The following is a 16,613-nucleotide window of genomic DNA, read 5'->3' on the forward strand; positions in this document are numbered from 1 at the left end:
GAACTGGAGCTTCTTCAGGTCTATTAATGTTTCAGCAGATACAGTACCGAGTGCACCTAATGCGAAGTCTGCATTAAATTTTTAGATTTGTTCTGGCCCTGAATTATTATGATACAGAATCTATGGGACCTTTCAATTTTAGATAGGTCGTTTGTTGACATTGTCCAAAATTCATAGCCATACATACTTTTAGAAGTAACAATGACGTTGTATATAGTCAGCGATGTCAAAGGGTTGAGTGTACCAGGGTATTGCATATGTTTAAGAAGGTGCCTCGAATTTTACACAAGCGTCGTCAACATTCGTAGAACACGACAGGAAAGGGTCATACTTAATTTCAAGGTTAACATATTCCTTGGCGATGTGTATAGTTTCATTCCATAGGTTGAATCTACGTATATTGTCAGTGTTAACATTGTCATTGAAAAACAAGGCTCCAAATTCGCTATTTCTATGCAAGCATCTAAATTCACGTTTAGTATTCTTATAGTTTACGTATATAGTTTACGTAGGACACACTTAGGCCATCTGTCCGCACACCACACAGTTTTCGAGATTTTCATATTTTTATGTGCAGAGTATCATTCCAGTATCGTTTCAAGAAGCAGTGCGTTTATCGCAGTATAATTTCAATGCTTACTCTGACTGTACTCGTTCATTGTAAAAATAGTTTCAAAAAGCAATCAATGTCGGTAAGGAAATGCAATGACGTCATTTAATTTCGTTTCCGGTATGACGTCATTTGGTTGAAATTTCTCGCGGTATTCATATTTATTATCAATTGAATTTTATTTATGTTAAGTTATAAGCATGAGCTAAAAAGAAATCTGTTTCAGTTTAAGAATGTTATTCATATCACCTCGTTAAAACCAAAAGCCACGCGTGTAATATTACTTTTAGTGCTTAATTGGTGAAACATTGCAAAGCTTTAACTGAATCAACAAATTATCCTCAGTGTAATTGATCAATTATTTTAAAATCGTTTAAGAACTCGTCTTAGTACCTGAAGACTTATAAACTCAATATTCGAACTGACAGACGAGCCAAATGATGAGTTTGTTTGATATTTCAAATAAGCATCGATCTGTATGTCAATCACGGTCAACAGTCGGGCATTGCCATTTTACATGTTGTTGTTTTATTTCAATGTCGTATTGAATGTCGAGTCTTGACGTTGTTGTTGTTTTTGAGTGTTTGTTTAATTCAAAACTCCCCCTTCTACTCCTATAAGTAAATTCATTCATCGTGTGTAATCTTCATGGATACATTGTGGCTCACAACCGATATTTCAGCTCTCTTTGGTTACGTCTGTGCTGCAAGAACGCAGTTTGGAACGATATTATTGGTCGGGCCAGCTTTTGTGAACAGGGAGGTAGCCCTGAAAGTAACACCATTCTATCCTTGGGGTTGTAAGGTAGAATGGAATTACATAATGGAAGGTGACACACAATTTCAAACAATGAATGGGCCACATGCTAAAAGGTATTCGGAAGATGGGTCATTTTTTTTTTTAAATGGAATGCTTCGAATGAATACAACAGATCTGCTTTCTACGCTGAATGTTCAACAAACACATCAATAAGAACACGCTTAATATCTTTAAATATGAAAGGTAAACATCGACCACCATTTCAAGAGTCAGACCAATATTATTCTTCACACTTATTTATATCGTAGATACAAAGTGTTTTAGTCCATTTCTTGTTTACTCCAAAAACAAATTAAGGTGTTCTTTTTATATTGGCCTGTTCATGTTGTTTCTATTGAGTATTGTTTTTGCTATTAATTAACATAAGGTAGATACATGCTTTTTTGTTATAATACATTCCTTACGTTATAACTGACAGATATTTCTTGCCAATGTGGAGCTCTCATTCTCTTAACCCCGGTTGTTCGCGACACCGACGTTAAACTGGGATATTTTCCATCTGACGCTTCTATACGGTACAATACATTACATAGACGAATATGGAAGAAAAACATCGAATATATACAGTTACACATAGGCCGTCATTATGAAGAGAAAAGAGTATCTAGATATTTGTACATATTAACTATATTCCACTTTGATGAAAGAGACGAGGGATCATATAGTTTAGAGTGCAATTCAGAGGATAACACGGCATCTGTGCAGCTTTACATTTCAGGTACCTTAATTATAATTCATCGAGAATTCCGGCAATTAGTTTATTATGTATGCTTGAAATGAAAACATGAGTCATATAAGTGTTAGAATAATACTTTATGACTGCTTATCAAAACTTCATTAGCAGTAAAAATAATCATCGGCACTTGAAAAGGTTATGTAATATGCAAAATGATTTTAATGAGTTTTGTTATTTTTCAAAAAGACCGAGTTTACCAGTCCTCGGTTCAAAGTACACTGATATTAAGAAAACAGAATGCATTTATGTTTATGCAGGCTCCGATATCTATTGCAAAACTAACTATGGATCAGAACCCGTTAGAGTATTACTTATACTGGGCCATGATTCATTTGTTCTTGCTGAAAGCGAACGGAAGAGAGGGTTGTACCGATTCCGAAATGTCCATAAACAAATGGATGGACTGTCAAGACGAAATTTGACATGCCCTTGAAATACCTTACGAAGTACACGGTATTCTATGTAACGTAGGTATGCAAGTTGAATATACATATGTACAACATTGATTCGTTATTTCTGAAGGTAAAAATTATAGGATCGTATATACTGTTGTTAAATCATTGTATTTTATTTCCAGAGAAAGGTAGCCTGCCTGTTATCACAGTTCCCGCATTTCTTTATGGAGAAAGTTCTACATCAATTTGTGAAGTGCGCAATGCTATTCCAGCTCCAGTTATAGAATTACACATTGGCAACGTCTTGCTAGAAGATGTTCAACAGATCGATTTATTTAATATATCTTCTTATACGTATATCAGCACAGCAACGATTGCAAACGCTAACAAAACATGGTATTGAAAAAATATGTGCTGCACCAGGAAAAGCAATTACGATTTTGGTTTTACTGATGTGTTAGTATGCAAAAACATCACTATGGAACGTACGTTTAATCTTTGTTGGATCGGTTTCGAGGTTGAATCACGTATTTAAATGTTAGGAATGTATGTCCTTTTGTCGATCTTACTTTTGTTGAACATGTATTTCATTTCATGAAATTGAATAGTGCGCACAGTTGAATACTCAAATAAACCACAACGGTTAAATTGGAAATAATAGTTATATATAAAATGCTGATATACTTTTAACTCATAACATGCATGGACATTTGAAACAGTAAACATTGTTTTATTACAAAAGTGCACCTAATTTAAAGTGAATAGACACCATGATTCCAAAATCAGCAGGAACAGTATTTCCTCAAAGCAAACCTGGAATTGTCAAAACAAGCTAGTATGAGACCGATAATACATCACTTTACATGATATAAAGAGTAGTTTGTCGCTGTCTCAGCTGAGTTATCTGTTTAAAAGAGCGCAGAGAATGGTTTACAGTGTGTATACTAAGCATGTGAAAGTCACGTGATTAGAACACAGATACATATACCGACGCTATTTATTTTAATTTACTTATATTCACGTGAAGGACAAACTCAGTAAATTATGAACTGGAAAACACGCAAAAACTGCAAAAGATACATGTATTGTAAGCGACATCAGTAAGTTAACTTCAATGTACACGATTACAATTTTATGTAAGTTGTTGACAAATTTCTTATTTGCAATTTCCCATCTAATTTAAAGAAAATATATCAAGTATATTTATCAGGTTCGTACTTTATCTTATTTATTTGTCGACTTTCGTTCACTTTCTGAATCCGACCGTGACTGATTTATTCATTATATGTTTCCATATCTTTCTCTTCAGATGGTTTAACCCCATTTAATAGAAATATAATTAAACCTACGTTGAAATGTATGATATCAGTCGTTTTCTTTTAACTGTGTAATCGTTTTACCTTTATACTCTCTCATCATGTTTTACACTGCATTTCAGTTGGTCCGACTTTGTATTTGAACATGACATCACCTGTTGCTTTACATCCAAATATTACAGTGATCATTAAATGTTTCCTGGATGACCTTAACAATTCAGGACAATGGACTCTTTGGTGGGAAGATGAAAATAACACTGTAATAAAGACTTGTAACAAAACAGGGGAATGCCTGTTAAAATTGGGTTATACGAGATATGGAAAAAAGATATACACCTGCAACGCTTTGAAATCACAGGAAGTTCTTGAAACATCATTGACAGTTTTGAGCTCAATGACCGAAGGTTTGTATATAACGATTCGAATATACACTTTTAAATAATATCGAAACTAGGCATTAATACTTATGTCGTCCATGGCACGATAAATGAAAATGGTACGTAAATACTTTGTTCCTTTATATTTTTATTTACACTCTTTAGCTGGTTCATTATCCTTAACATTGAAATTTGATGGGAGGGCCAATTCTTTGAAAGCAATGGAAAATTTCACACAGTAACGTCTGTATTTTATTTTTGTGATTTATACTCTCCAGTAACGAGACATTTTCCAACTAAATGTCGCTTAACAATGTAAAGATATTGAGATGTTTTATTGAGTCACTGCAATCCAAAGATAACATGAAGACACATGAAGAAATGAGATCACTACTTTTTGGGTGCTTATTTTACATGTCTAAAGCAAACTGCAAAACTTCTTATGCAAATTTATACTAAGTTCAACCTAATCTGATTGTTGTTAAAATCAAAGTACGTTAGTTGCCATTATATCGAATATAAGAAATGCAATAAATTAACATTAAAACATGGACGAAACACTATCATAATAAAAGCTTAATAACCAAACTAGAGTAGGTGTACAACAAATGTTATCTTTTTGCAGAAGCACCAACCAAACCTGCACTAGTTGTAACCCAACAGTGGCAGTCGGTCCTTTACGCCGTAGCTGGAATACTTCTAGTTGTACTTGTAACGACGTTTACCGTGCTTTTCTTTCGTCGATGCAAACCTCATGGTAATTGTTCATATTGAAAACAAGACATTCAAATCAGTTAATAATATTCTGCGGTCATTATTAACAATAAAATAAGTTATTGATAATCTAACTCAGTTAATCGAAACTAAAGGTGAGCCATTTGTTATCGTCGTCTTCCAATTGACAATTGTTTTTACTCAGCTAAGGTATACTCATTTTTTATTTAACTGTTGCAGGATGCATGCCATTGATTATTTCATGTCGATTTTTAAAAAAAATAGGATTTTAATTATGGTTTTCTATTTATATATGTGAATCGTGTGTTAATACACTGTTCAAATCAGCACAACTTGTCCCTGCATACGTAAAATCATGATTAAGTTTGAGAAAATACAACCAATTTGGCAATATTTGTAATAATAATCAGCAGGACATTAGATCGAAGGGAAGAGAAACTTGTTAAATCGAAATTGCAAAGCCAATGTCACCAATTCGAGAATACAATAAAAGCCACAGAAACATGGTAAGCAACCATGAAATCTAATCGGAACGCTTTTTCCGTTTTCCATCGAAAACAGCCTCGAATATATGCCGGTATATAATAATAATGATGATAATAATAATACATATGACATTTCACACAACTACTCACTCCAAGTTAAAGTGCATTAATAATCCTTGGATATATCAGCAATACACTCATAGGAATCAACTCGTTTCATAATGCCATACTTGAATATTGTTTATTCCACCATGTCCACAAGATAAGCAAAATGCATGAATTGTTGACGTTCAGTGAGTGCAATGTCATTCAGATGAGTGACAGAATGCCGTCAACTCCTTCGCAAATTACAAACATTTTATTTTGTTTTTAATCCAAGAAAAAAACGGATTGATAAAAATATTTATTCTTTGAAACAGTGTATGAAACGCTTCTACGCCGAAGAACAACAGCGGTTGGAGTGCAAAATGTACATGTTTATGATGTTGTTCAATTTAATGTCGAGACAATTGACCTTCACAATCTAGTAAGATTTCTTTTGTTTATAAAAATTAAATGTTATGTCTTCTAAACTTAGAACCATATGATAATTATATTGTTGCACCTTAGAATTCCCTACTTAAGTGTATCATTGTAATTTACGTTATTTAAAAACGTTTATACACGTGAACTTGCAATTGATTCTTGTTTAAACACGTATTCAAATATATCTCACCTTCTACATAAATGACCCTTTCCGGTTGGTTTAGCATACTTACGTGATCAGAGCGAGGTATAATCGTTACACTGATCGTAACTGAAACATTCAATGGCTTTCAAACATTCAAGAGTGCAGACATTTCTTGCAGAACGTATGTAATCGTGACCTCGATAGTGTTTGTGTCTTAAAATATTAAAGAAGGGCAAGGAAGTTCAAAGAAGTGTTTAAATTATATTTATAAAGTACAGTTTGTTTACATTTGTAGAGAGGAGCGTCTGCAAGTACAATCGAGAACAAACATGTACCATCACTTGTGGATATGGAAGAAAACGAAGTCCGCTTAAACGAAAATGTTAGCCACTACGACTATGTGGAAACTTCAGCCGACCAAAGAGACCATCGGACAAACGCACCCGATGCAAATTATATTCACGCTTTATAAAGTTTCTCTTTCTTTTGGATGTCTCAAGGACCCATTTATTTGCCCCATCATAGGGGCCATGGGTTCGGGGACATCCCCATGGGCCCTTAAAACAATCAAAAACAGTAATATTTCATACAGTATACATGCAATTATCAAGTTACAAAATGACAATTTTAACAAAAATGTTTAGATATTTAGCAATAGCAGTACCTGTATATTGTTGCATGGTTATCGACGTCTATATAACGCATATGTTTAATATATCTGAGATTGAAATACTTTTACCTTCGAAAGCAAAAGTGGATATGGACTGGAAATTGCACAATTTGTTATATAGTGTTGTTTTTTTCTCTATTTTTGAAATAATTTATTCTGTGTTCATTTAAATACCTTCTGTTTCGTTTCGTTAAGGTATTAAACACATTGACCACCTTGTATATCTGCTTATATTTATTATTTTGTTCATGAATAACCGTTTAACAATAGTTTATATTCATTCTATCTTTATATCAGGTCGAGTTCGGTGTGCAAACACGTATCCATCGAGACCGCAGGTCGAGACGGATATGTGTTTACTCACCGAACGAGACGTGATGCAGGTCACCAAAAAAAGGTTTTATCGTAATATTCCATTTATTATATACCTGCCTATTTAATAATTCCTTTTTATTTTTCGGTTTCAACTTGATTTAAATTTACCGCCATCTGTCAAATGCGCGTATGAATTCGAATGTGTTACATAGTTTTGTGTATTGAAGTAAAGGGAGGCTACTACAGCGAAACGAATTCGGGAGAAACAGAATTCACTTTACTGAGAAAAATTAGAACAAAATATTTTATGTCTTAGCCAAATTAACAAATTGCTATATAAGAACAATTATTAAATGCCACAGCACAAAAATAAACAACCAAAAAACGGTATTTATTTTACGAGTAAACACTAATCGTCATTTCATGTATACGTAAAGCGGCCATTTTTTACAAAGTAAATATTCGTGGGATTTTTTGACGATCATAATATGCAGAATTGAGGGAAGTGCGTGATTCAATCGCTATTTCAATCGATGACGCGAATTCTCCTTCTTCTTTGTATTGGCGAGCTGCTCATATTTATGATAATACACTTGGAAATGCAACAATTTATGAAATTCGAAATGGCAAACAACTAGTTCACTGAAGTAGCTGACTATATTGGAAATGTTCTCTTCTTCGTGCTTATCCTCATGGTTCTTTGAAGAACAATGTTTCAGAATATTAACATGCTTCTGGAGCTTGGTAAAATTAGATAATTTAATGTTTTTATAAGTTGACAGGCTTTACCAGTTTTTTTTGTCAAGCTATTTTTAGCAACGCGAAAGTAGTTCCGAGACTACACACGATAGGCTACACATGATACGGAATCAGAAAACGACAGTATCATGATACGAGTTTTTTAATACGGCGTACTGTATTTTCACCGTTTGATATGGAAAAGGAATTTGAAAGGCATATAATAAAGGTTTATATCTGACTAATTGTTATATATTCTAAAAAAGGGCCAAAAGTTTACATAAAACATTAAAGTATTTTTTAACTGTTTCTATTGACCGGATATTGTCAGACCATTTTATTTGATCTATAGTAAATATTTAAATGTCCAGAAACGTTAGCTTTATATCTGTGAATTTCTGTTCATAATTTATACAGTTTCTACTTTTCTACATAAGCCACTTTGCTTCTAACAGTATAATGTTTATTATTTTGCATTTTGTTGGAAAATTAAAAAGTCCCAGCAAGGCTGTAGATATTTGATTTGTAATTTCTAGTTTTAACGTGTTTAAGGCATTATTAACAATCGGAATTATTTCTTGCCAAAGATCTTGCGAGTGCTTACATTTCCAGGACAAATGAGTTAAATTTCCTTGTTCACTATTGCAGATTTTACATAGTCCGTCTAAATAATTTATTTTGCTAAGTTTTGGCTGTGTGAAAATCGTTTGCTGTAATATTTTGAATTGCAACTGTTTCGCTTTTAAAACCTTTTTTGTTCGCTTCCTAACTTTAATGTTTTACTATTAAACAGATGGTGGATGTCCTTTAATTTTATATCGTAGTAGTCTATATCTTTGCCTGTTTTTCCGCGGAGTTTGATGTTGTCAGATAATTGTATTTGTATGTTTGTAGTATATTTAGCTTATCGGCCTGTTCGCATTTTGTAACTGCCGTTTTAATTGTATTCCATTCTGATATCCAATTTCGTTAGTTTTTTTAATTTTGTGTATAAATCTTTATCATCTAAAACAAAATTGTGTTAAGTGCTCCAGATATTTCGAGATTTATTAATTTACTCTTTGTGAAGGATGAGAAAAATAACGGATTATTGCGAAAGGTTATTAAATGAATTCCGAACAGCCGTGTATTCATGTTTGAGCCAATATTTGTCAATAAGTGGACAAAATCACACCAGTCCCTAATAGCCTTTATATAGAAGTGAATATTTCCGAGTGACAATCTCAAGTTTTTTTAAGTGACGAGATTTTATATAAAAATACGTTTCTTCGTATCTACCATCTTCTGATTGCAAATAAAAATTGCCTTTTGTATTCCAGTTTTGTGGTTCAGATTGCATTAAAGATGCACTCTTACTCCCAAATAAGAATTATCACACTTAAAATTATTGTTTTAATATTCCAAAAAGGATGAATAAATATCGGAAACAATGGTTCTTATAAAGGATAGCGAGTTTAATTTGAAAGAAATGTGCATAAAACACGGTATTTCTACCTTATGAGACTATAGTAGATCACAGTAAACCTTTTGGCATTCACCAATCATTTAATATTTTTTGCATTTTCTGATATTAAATACACGGTTACAATCTTGTTATCAGTAACTCATATTTTCCGTAAATGCCTTATTTAGTAAGTAGTTGAAGGTTTATCACTCAAAAATGATGTTTTTTTATACATGTGTATGCATTGATTTTGAATAAGAGTGTCACTTTAATCTGTAAATAAATTTAACATTTAATGACTTGCAAATTACAGTTATACTTGGCATGTTCAAGCCCCTTTGATCGCGTTGTAATTGACAAGTAATATTGTTTATTAAGGGTTGTTTGTTTTCCCATATAGAAATCCGAAACCAAATTATCGATCATTTGTGAGTACTTGTCAGGTATACCGTCTATTTCAATTTCATAAAGAAAACGAAATATAACAAATGTTTTTTCTATCAATATTTTCCCTCGCAGCGTTAAGTTGCGTGATTTTCAAATGCTAATACAAGAAAAAAATCGCGATGAAAGTGTCGTCAATTAGATCGAGGTTAATTTTATATACATGGTGAATTTCAAGGGTTTTAACGTTGTTTAGTCCACGATATATCCTTAAACTTCGGTGAGTTATTATTAAATTTTCTGATAAGCAGACCGGTTGTTTTGGATTTATTTAGTCTAGATCCGGATGCGTGTTCATAGTCCGCTTATTTGTGAAATATATGCGGAAAAGATTTTTTTATTTTTGCAAAAAAGTTGGGTATCATCTACTAATTGGCTAAATTAAAAATGCTGTCTGACGAGTTTACGTTGTGCTGAACTGAATTAGCTTTAGAGATTAGTTTACGAATTTGAACTCTGAATTATAATTATCCGCTATGAGCTGTTTAATATTTAATATTGTTTTTCAATTATTTCTGGAGTGAGGTCTTCCGATAGTAATTCTAAGAGTGTTTGTTCTAGAGCGGCTTTTTGACTTGGAATATTATAAAATGATAGCTCTTATTTTAATTTATGACATTTCCTACCATCCACTGCAACTAGCATATGACGTTTTATAATGTTTCCATGACGACCGAAATGTTTTGATTAGAGAAGGGCTTTTAATTCTTGACACCCTTCATCTGATTTTACTTCAGGAGTTGTGGCCCATTTCCGATCGAGGCTTTTATCGAAAGTACAGTTAAAATCACCTCTAATAATATGGTTATTCAATTGTTTTCTAACAAGTGATTTATTTTATTAAAAAAAACATTTCCGATCTTTGCCGGCATTTGGCGTGTATACATTAGTAAATTGATAACACGAGCCTTCCGAGAGATTTGCTCTTAACGATATAATTCTACCATGCTCATCATTATACAGACTATTTTCAACTACTCGTCAATATTTTTAATTAATATTGCGACAACTCTTGATTGAGTTCTACCATTATTCCAAGTAATATTTTCCTCCCATGATTTAGCCCATAGAAAAGCTTCGGATTCATTCGCACAATGCGTTTCTTGTAAATATTCAATATCATAGGACTTCCGCTTAAGAGAGTGAAATATTTTCTCACGCTCAATTTTATTCCGTATTCCGTAAACATTCAATGTTCCTATGCGATGTACATATGCTAATTAACTCATGTGCCTTAAATGTTGTTGTTCCTACAATTGTGAATATAACAATACTGATGCAAAGTAATGACAAAATTACAGATGTATTCACCAATAATTACATCTTCGCAAATAGACAGCTAAACCACTAGACCACTCTTATCCACGTGCAAAAGCGTTTTAGAATGATCTAAGGCATGTCATGTTGCCGTTTTTAATATCAGTATTAAAAGTCAATGTTGCGGTATTTTTTTTCATATACAACATTATTTCAGTCTTACCTGTATTGAGTATAACAACCTTAGAGAGGTTTCTCGCGCTTTCAGTAAACAATTATTGTCCAAAAGCTGCCATTCTTTCAAAATCATTATCAATAACACGTGTAGCCACACACTCGAATACAATGATCTGCCCTCTTAGACGTAAACAAACCACACTACGCCTTAAAATCCGCTCGTTGTGTCAGGTCAGTTGCCACTTCCGGTTCTTATATGCAGACCTCAGTACGTGATGGGGATTTACCACCGACTACTTTGAGGTCTGGCTACGAACAAAGAAAGCACATTGTAAATAAACGCTGGTCTTTAATGAAATTGATAGTTGATTTGAACACATTTGAACAGTTAACACCCACAGTCAGTTTGTCTGCTTTCAAACCTTGCTGTCATACCTGTGTCATCCTTTGGTCCATCCTAACGCAATTTGAAATAAGGAGTCTGCATTTAACATGTATACATATGAACCGTCGGTGGGATTATTGAGGCTTTTAGCACTGCAGCACGAAAGTATATGCGTACACCATCCCGCTTTTTGCTATCACCAAATACATCACTTTGCAATAATTGTTTTTAATAGTTTTTATAGTATGCTTTTTATTTTTTTAAATCATCACCAGATCTGTTTTAACCTATTAATAATCGCTAAATGTTAACAGTTTATTGCATTTAATTATATTAAATGGTCAAACATATCTATTTTAGAAAAAAAAAATGAAATAATTAATGATCAGTGTTCAGTAATATCCCGCGTTCAGTCATCGAAAACGTATTTTTAGCCTTGTTTATATTTTATAAAATGGAAAAGTAGTGATTTTATATTTATTTCGCATGCTCGCTTGAATCAATGGCTCGGCCAAAATACGTACAATAAACAAACACTTGTGGTTTAACGTCGTTTTGGTAATAGAATGTACACTTTTCTGAATATTTCCTAGGTATTGCTATATTTATGTGTATTCTACAGTATATTAGCTTAAACGTTATATATTTTTACAACGAACGTGAAGAAAGCTATGATAGCTTATACTTAGTCACTCTCGTTGGCACGATGTTGCGTTAGAATGTGGTCTTGTTATGTTGGGGAAACCGGAGTACCCGGAGTAAACCCACTTTTCCAGCTTGGTTGCCATTTACCAAACTCACATGCTAAAGTATAATATTAATATCTGTTTTTAAAGACGAAAATAGTAGACTCAGTACCATCGCAGTCAACATTTAGAACATATCACACTTCTAATTTCACACAGTTGTAGGCCAGGCATTTTTCACATCGCGTTTTCTTCAACTCACAATGGCAACTATATCCCTTCATAACCAACGACGTAGTACAAACGGTTTTGTATATTTCATTGCATACACAGGTAACCTCAAATGTCCAAAAGATCAAAATCAAGTATAACCATTGTTGTATCCTCGTTTCATTCGTTTGTTATTACATTCATTTGTTACTACGTTCATTTCTAACATATAAACAAATAAGAAACAAACACTTATATCATGTTTGTTGTTATTTTGTTTGTTATTTTAATAATAGTGGTCATTTCGATACATCATATAATGACCAGTTTGACACAAAAACATGTACAACCATTGTTGTATCTTTTAGGTTTCAAAGTTACATATTGCAGCCTTAAACAACAAAGGCATATTGTTATACGATTCATTATATTCAGTAAATTCGTTTGTTTTAAAGTTATTTTTATTATATAAACAACAAAGGAACAAGCACTGATATCATGTTCGTTATTGCATTCATTTGTTATTTTAATACTTTGATACACACAATAGTTTTACTCTTGAGATAATGATTGTAAAGGAAAATGTCATGGACTACACATTGGTATTTGAGATTCCGGATCTGGTTAGCCGACTATTTACACTTTCAGAAATACAATGGAAACTGCAATGACAAGCAGAAAGGCCAAACATAATGTAATGTTATTTGATTAAAAACCTTTTGAAACATTCCACTTCATGAACAACATACACACATACATAATGGTTGCCATTCAATATACATATCAAATTGTCGTTTAAAAGTAAATGATTTGGTCACCGCATCGAAACAAACAGCGAAAAGGTTAACTTGGAAATGGGGTAACCAGAATTACGAGGTCTCAACATCAAAATAAAACGAGCCTGCAAGTAAGTAAAAGTGAGTGAGTGAGTGAGTGAGTGAGTGAGTGAGTGAGTGAGTGAGTGAGTGAGTGAGTGAGTGAGTGAGTGAGTGAGTGAGTGAGTGAGTGAGTGAGTGAGTGAGTGAGTGAGTGAGTGAGTGAGTGAGTGAGTGAGTGAGTGAGTGAGTGAGTGAGTGAGTGAGTGAGTGAGTGAGTGAGTGAGTGAGTGAGTGAGTGAGTGAGTGAGTGAGTGAGTGAGTGAGTGAGTGATCAAAAGATCATATGAAACAACAGCAAAATAAAAATTGCAAACATTTTTATGATAAGGAGTGGCATGACTAAGGTGTAAATTATATCGAACATTTGTATGACTACGGAAATACATACTTTTATGAATAATAATAATAACAATAAAACTAGACTTAACACTATTGGTACAGTTGATTTAATAAAACATCATACATATGAAATACAATATAGAAACATGACAATAAGGTAGTATGTTCGGGTTATATGCTTTGATCTTTTGATCTACATCTACACTGATGCATAATGGTACCCAGGATGTTCAACCACAGGTCCCTGTGTCGAAAAGAACTCAATGTCAGCATACTCCGTCGGCGTATTCTTTTTCCTTGACGGGACTCGGGCGTTGGCTGCCTGTAGGAATTGTATGTCCAATTCGGCGTATTTGAGGCATTCGTCATCCTGTGGGTTCTGGAAAATAGGGCATTGCACTACGTTTCCAAAGGACACGATCAGTCAACATATTAGTATTACCGATTTCCAATCACATATGGAAAGTATCTTTGTATTAAACTTGCATGACATCATATTTCATAGTTTATAAATTTGAAGAAAAGAATGTTCGATACCTTATGGTAGATTACACACCTGCCTTACTGTGTTCAATAAGGGTGTTCTCCATAGGAGTAATACTTATTGTAGTTGGCTACCCAGCACGCCTTACTTTTCTGGTCAAGCTACTCTGTACTAGTGTTTTGTCATTTGCATCGCATTAATTATCTCGCAAGGTGAAGTGAGTTACCTGCGTTTCAATCCTCTGTGTGGCCGCCTGCCTCTGCATGACTGCGTACTGGACTCCTTCCGTTGCTATATGTAGCACTCCATTGTCCGACGAGGTGTCTGTTTTTGATAACTTTTTATTTTTTGTCTTGGAACGAGCCAATTTTTGCAAAAATCCATGGAAACCAGTGATAAAAGACTGCTGACAAAAATCAGATCGCAGATTTTTATATATAAGTTTAAAAATTGATGTTTTATGCATAAACCGTTAGTAACGGTTTAAACCATAAAACATTAGTTTTCGAACAGAAATATGAAAATCTACCATCTGATTTTTTGTCAGCAATCATATATAATTGGTTTGCACATATTTACGCAAAAATGTGCTCTTTTCAAGACAAGAAATAAAAATGTTGTCTATGGTTTAGGTAATCATTAATGACTATAATTTATAAAAGCCCATTTGGAAGTATGTATATTCTGTTATTGTACAGAGGACCAGAACAAATAGAATAAAGCTGGTTATGATTCCGAATAACTGTCTTTGCAATTGTAAATGACTTTTAATTACTATTTTATAAAAATCGATAAATTTGTTAACTTGATCCAAAGCTAGGATTTCCAGGAAACAAAACACATCGAAAGCGTCGAAAGCGTTATATTATTAAAGTGTATATATATATTGTACATGATGGAATTTTCAAATGGCGTGTAAAGGACTTACACATGAACGTTAAAGTAAACTTAAAGATAAAAACTTACCGCTGTGGTTTTCAACACTGAAAAAGAAAGCAAAAAATAGTTTTTTGTTGTTTAATAGTTCATATGATAATATAACTTTTATAAGCTCAAACGAAGTTCTGTGTTATCGGAAATACTTTGCTGTATACATTTCATTATACATCAACGATTTAAATATATTAAACTTGTGTAACATTCAACAGATATCTGAGATTTCCTATCACTATATAACTTAATCAAAATTACAATTGATACATACATTTCTACTGTGTTAATTACGTCGATCTTTTGCCGTTTAAGAAGCATACATCCTGAAAAAGATATAAGCTCATATGAGACATATATTCAACATTAGTTCTAAATAGTTTTGTTATAAGAGTCTATGTAGGTAAAAGAAATAGTTTGTGAAAGTTGAATTATTTGAAAGTATCATAATTATGTATACTCATTCTGAATACTCTCGTACAAACGTATGGACCCTTTCAAAACTGCACACCCTGTCCCTCGTGCAGAAAATTGCATGCAGTTTAATATTGTAGAAGATTATGGTATTCAGGAAATATAATCCTTACTTCCAATAACAAACAGGATGCAGAGTCCACCTATAACACCTGCTCCGATAAGTACATTGATGACAGGAAATCGGAATGTATGAATGTCAGTTTCGAGGGAGTGACGACCTGCAATGTCATATTTTTAAAGTAAAATCGTAATATCTTAAAAAACAAACATCAATTGCATTTCATCCACTTAAAATGTAACCAATATTTCAGCGGTTAATTACGAACCATCTGCTGTTGTTCTTATCACGGTCAAGGAATATTTCAGAAGCTCATTTAATTTCCAAGCGTTGCAAGTGTATATATTTTCGCCATCTCTCGCATAATGAAGTGTTAACAGGCATTCGTCTGTTTTGTTACAGGTCTTCATTACAGTGCTATTTTCATCTTCCCACCAAATCGTCCATTGTCCTTTATCATCGTTATCATCCACAAGACATCTGACGGTATTTGTATTCAAATGAGATTTGAAATGATCGCATCTTGTTGCACATGTAATAGTCCGAGGCATGTCTTTAGAAACACTGAAAAGCACGTTGGAAACAGAACGGTACCTCCCACTGTCACCATTTGTCCAGTTGCTTCGTCGAACGTATTGCAAGTTATCGGTCACACTTGCCCATTCAATTGTGCAAGGTGGATTTGATTCATTCGTTTCACAAGACATGTTAAATAAATAGACATGAACATTGTTGGTATATTCATGTATTTTGTCTATGGACATCGAAAGGTCCGACGGCGGATCTAAAAACAGAACAGGATAAACTCTTTGATAAATGTGACTGTTTTCAATTCAGAGTATACAAATATATCATGTAAATATAAGTAAATGATACACACTCAGAGACAGTTGCATTAAGCATTCCAATAATACAAACATTTACCATGGGCTTTAATTTGTTATGCATTTCCTCATTTAGCATTACTATACTTTATTA

General features: G+C 33.4%; 1 protein-coding gene across 1 annotated transcript; it reads right to left on the bottom strand.

The window, feature by feature from the left end:
• Nucleotides 1-15,036: 15,036 nt before the first annotated feature.
• On the bottom strand, nucleotides 15,037-16,316 carry LOC128246510 (uncharacterized). Its single transcript, XM_052964739.1, has 4 exons — nucleotides 15,904-16,316; nucleotides 15,688-15,795; nucleotides 15,375-15,426; nucleotides 15,037-15,153 (listed from the first exon to the last, which is right to left on the bottom strand). Exons 1-4 carry the CDS (start codon nucleotides 16,184-16,186, stop codon nucleotides 15,108-15,110), a joined length of 489 nt encoding a protein of 162 aa, XP_052820699.1. The 5' UTR covers nucleotides 16,187-16,316; the 3' UTR covers nucleotides 15,037-15,107.
• Between the last annotated feature and the right edge of the window lie 297 nt (nucleotides 16,317-16,613).

Source organism: Mya arenaria, chromosome 9 (assembly GCF_026914265.1).
Source record: "Mya arenaria isolate MELC-2E11 chromosome 9, ASM2691426v1".
NCBI classification, from domain to species: Eukaryota; Metazoa; Mollusca; class Bivalvia; order Myida; family Myidae; genus Mya; species Mya arenaria.

What these genes read in the sequence shown, in the direction of transcription:
- LOC128246510 (XM_052964739.1), bottom strand. Translation starts at nt 16,186, where the DNA reads ATGCCTCGGACTATTACATGTGCAACAAGATGCGATCATTTCAAATCT. An exon ending in GATAAGAACAACAGCAGATG is followed by an intron (nt 15,796 to 15,903) that starts GTTCGTAATTAA and finishes ATGACATTGCAG; the next exon opens with GTCGTCACTCCCTCGAAACT. An exon ending in CATCCTGTTTGTTATTGGAA is followed by an intron (nt 15,427 to 15,687) that starts GTAAGGATTATA and finishes TATCTTTTTCAG; the next exon opens with GATGTATGCTTCTTAAACGG.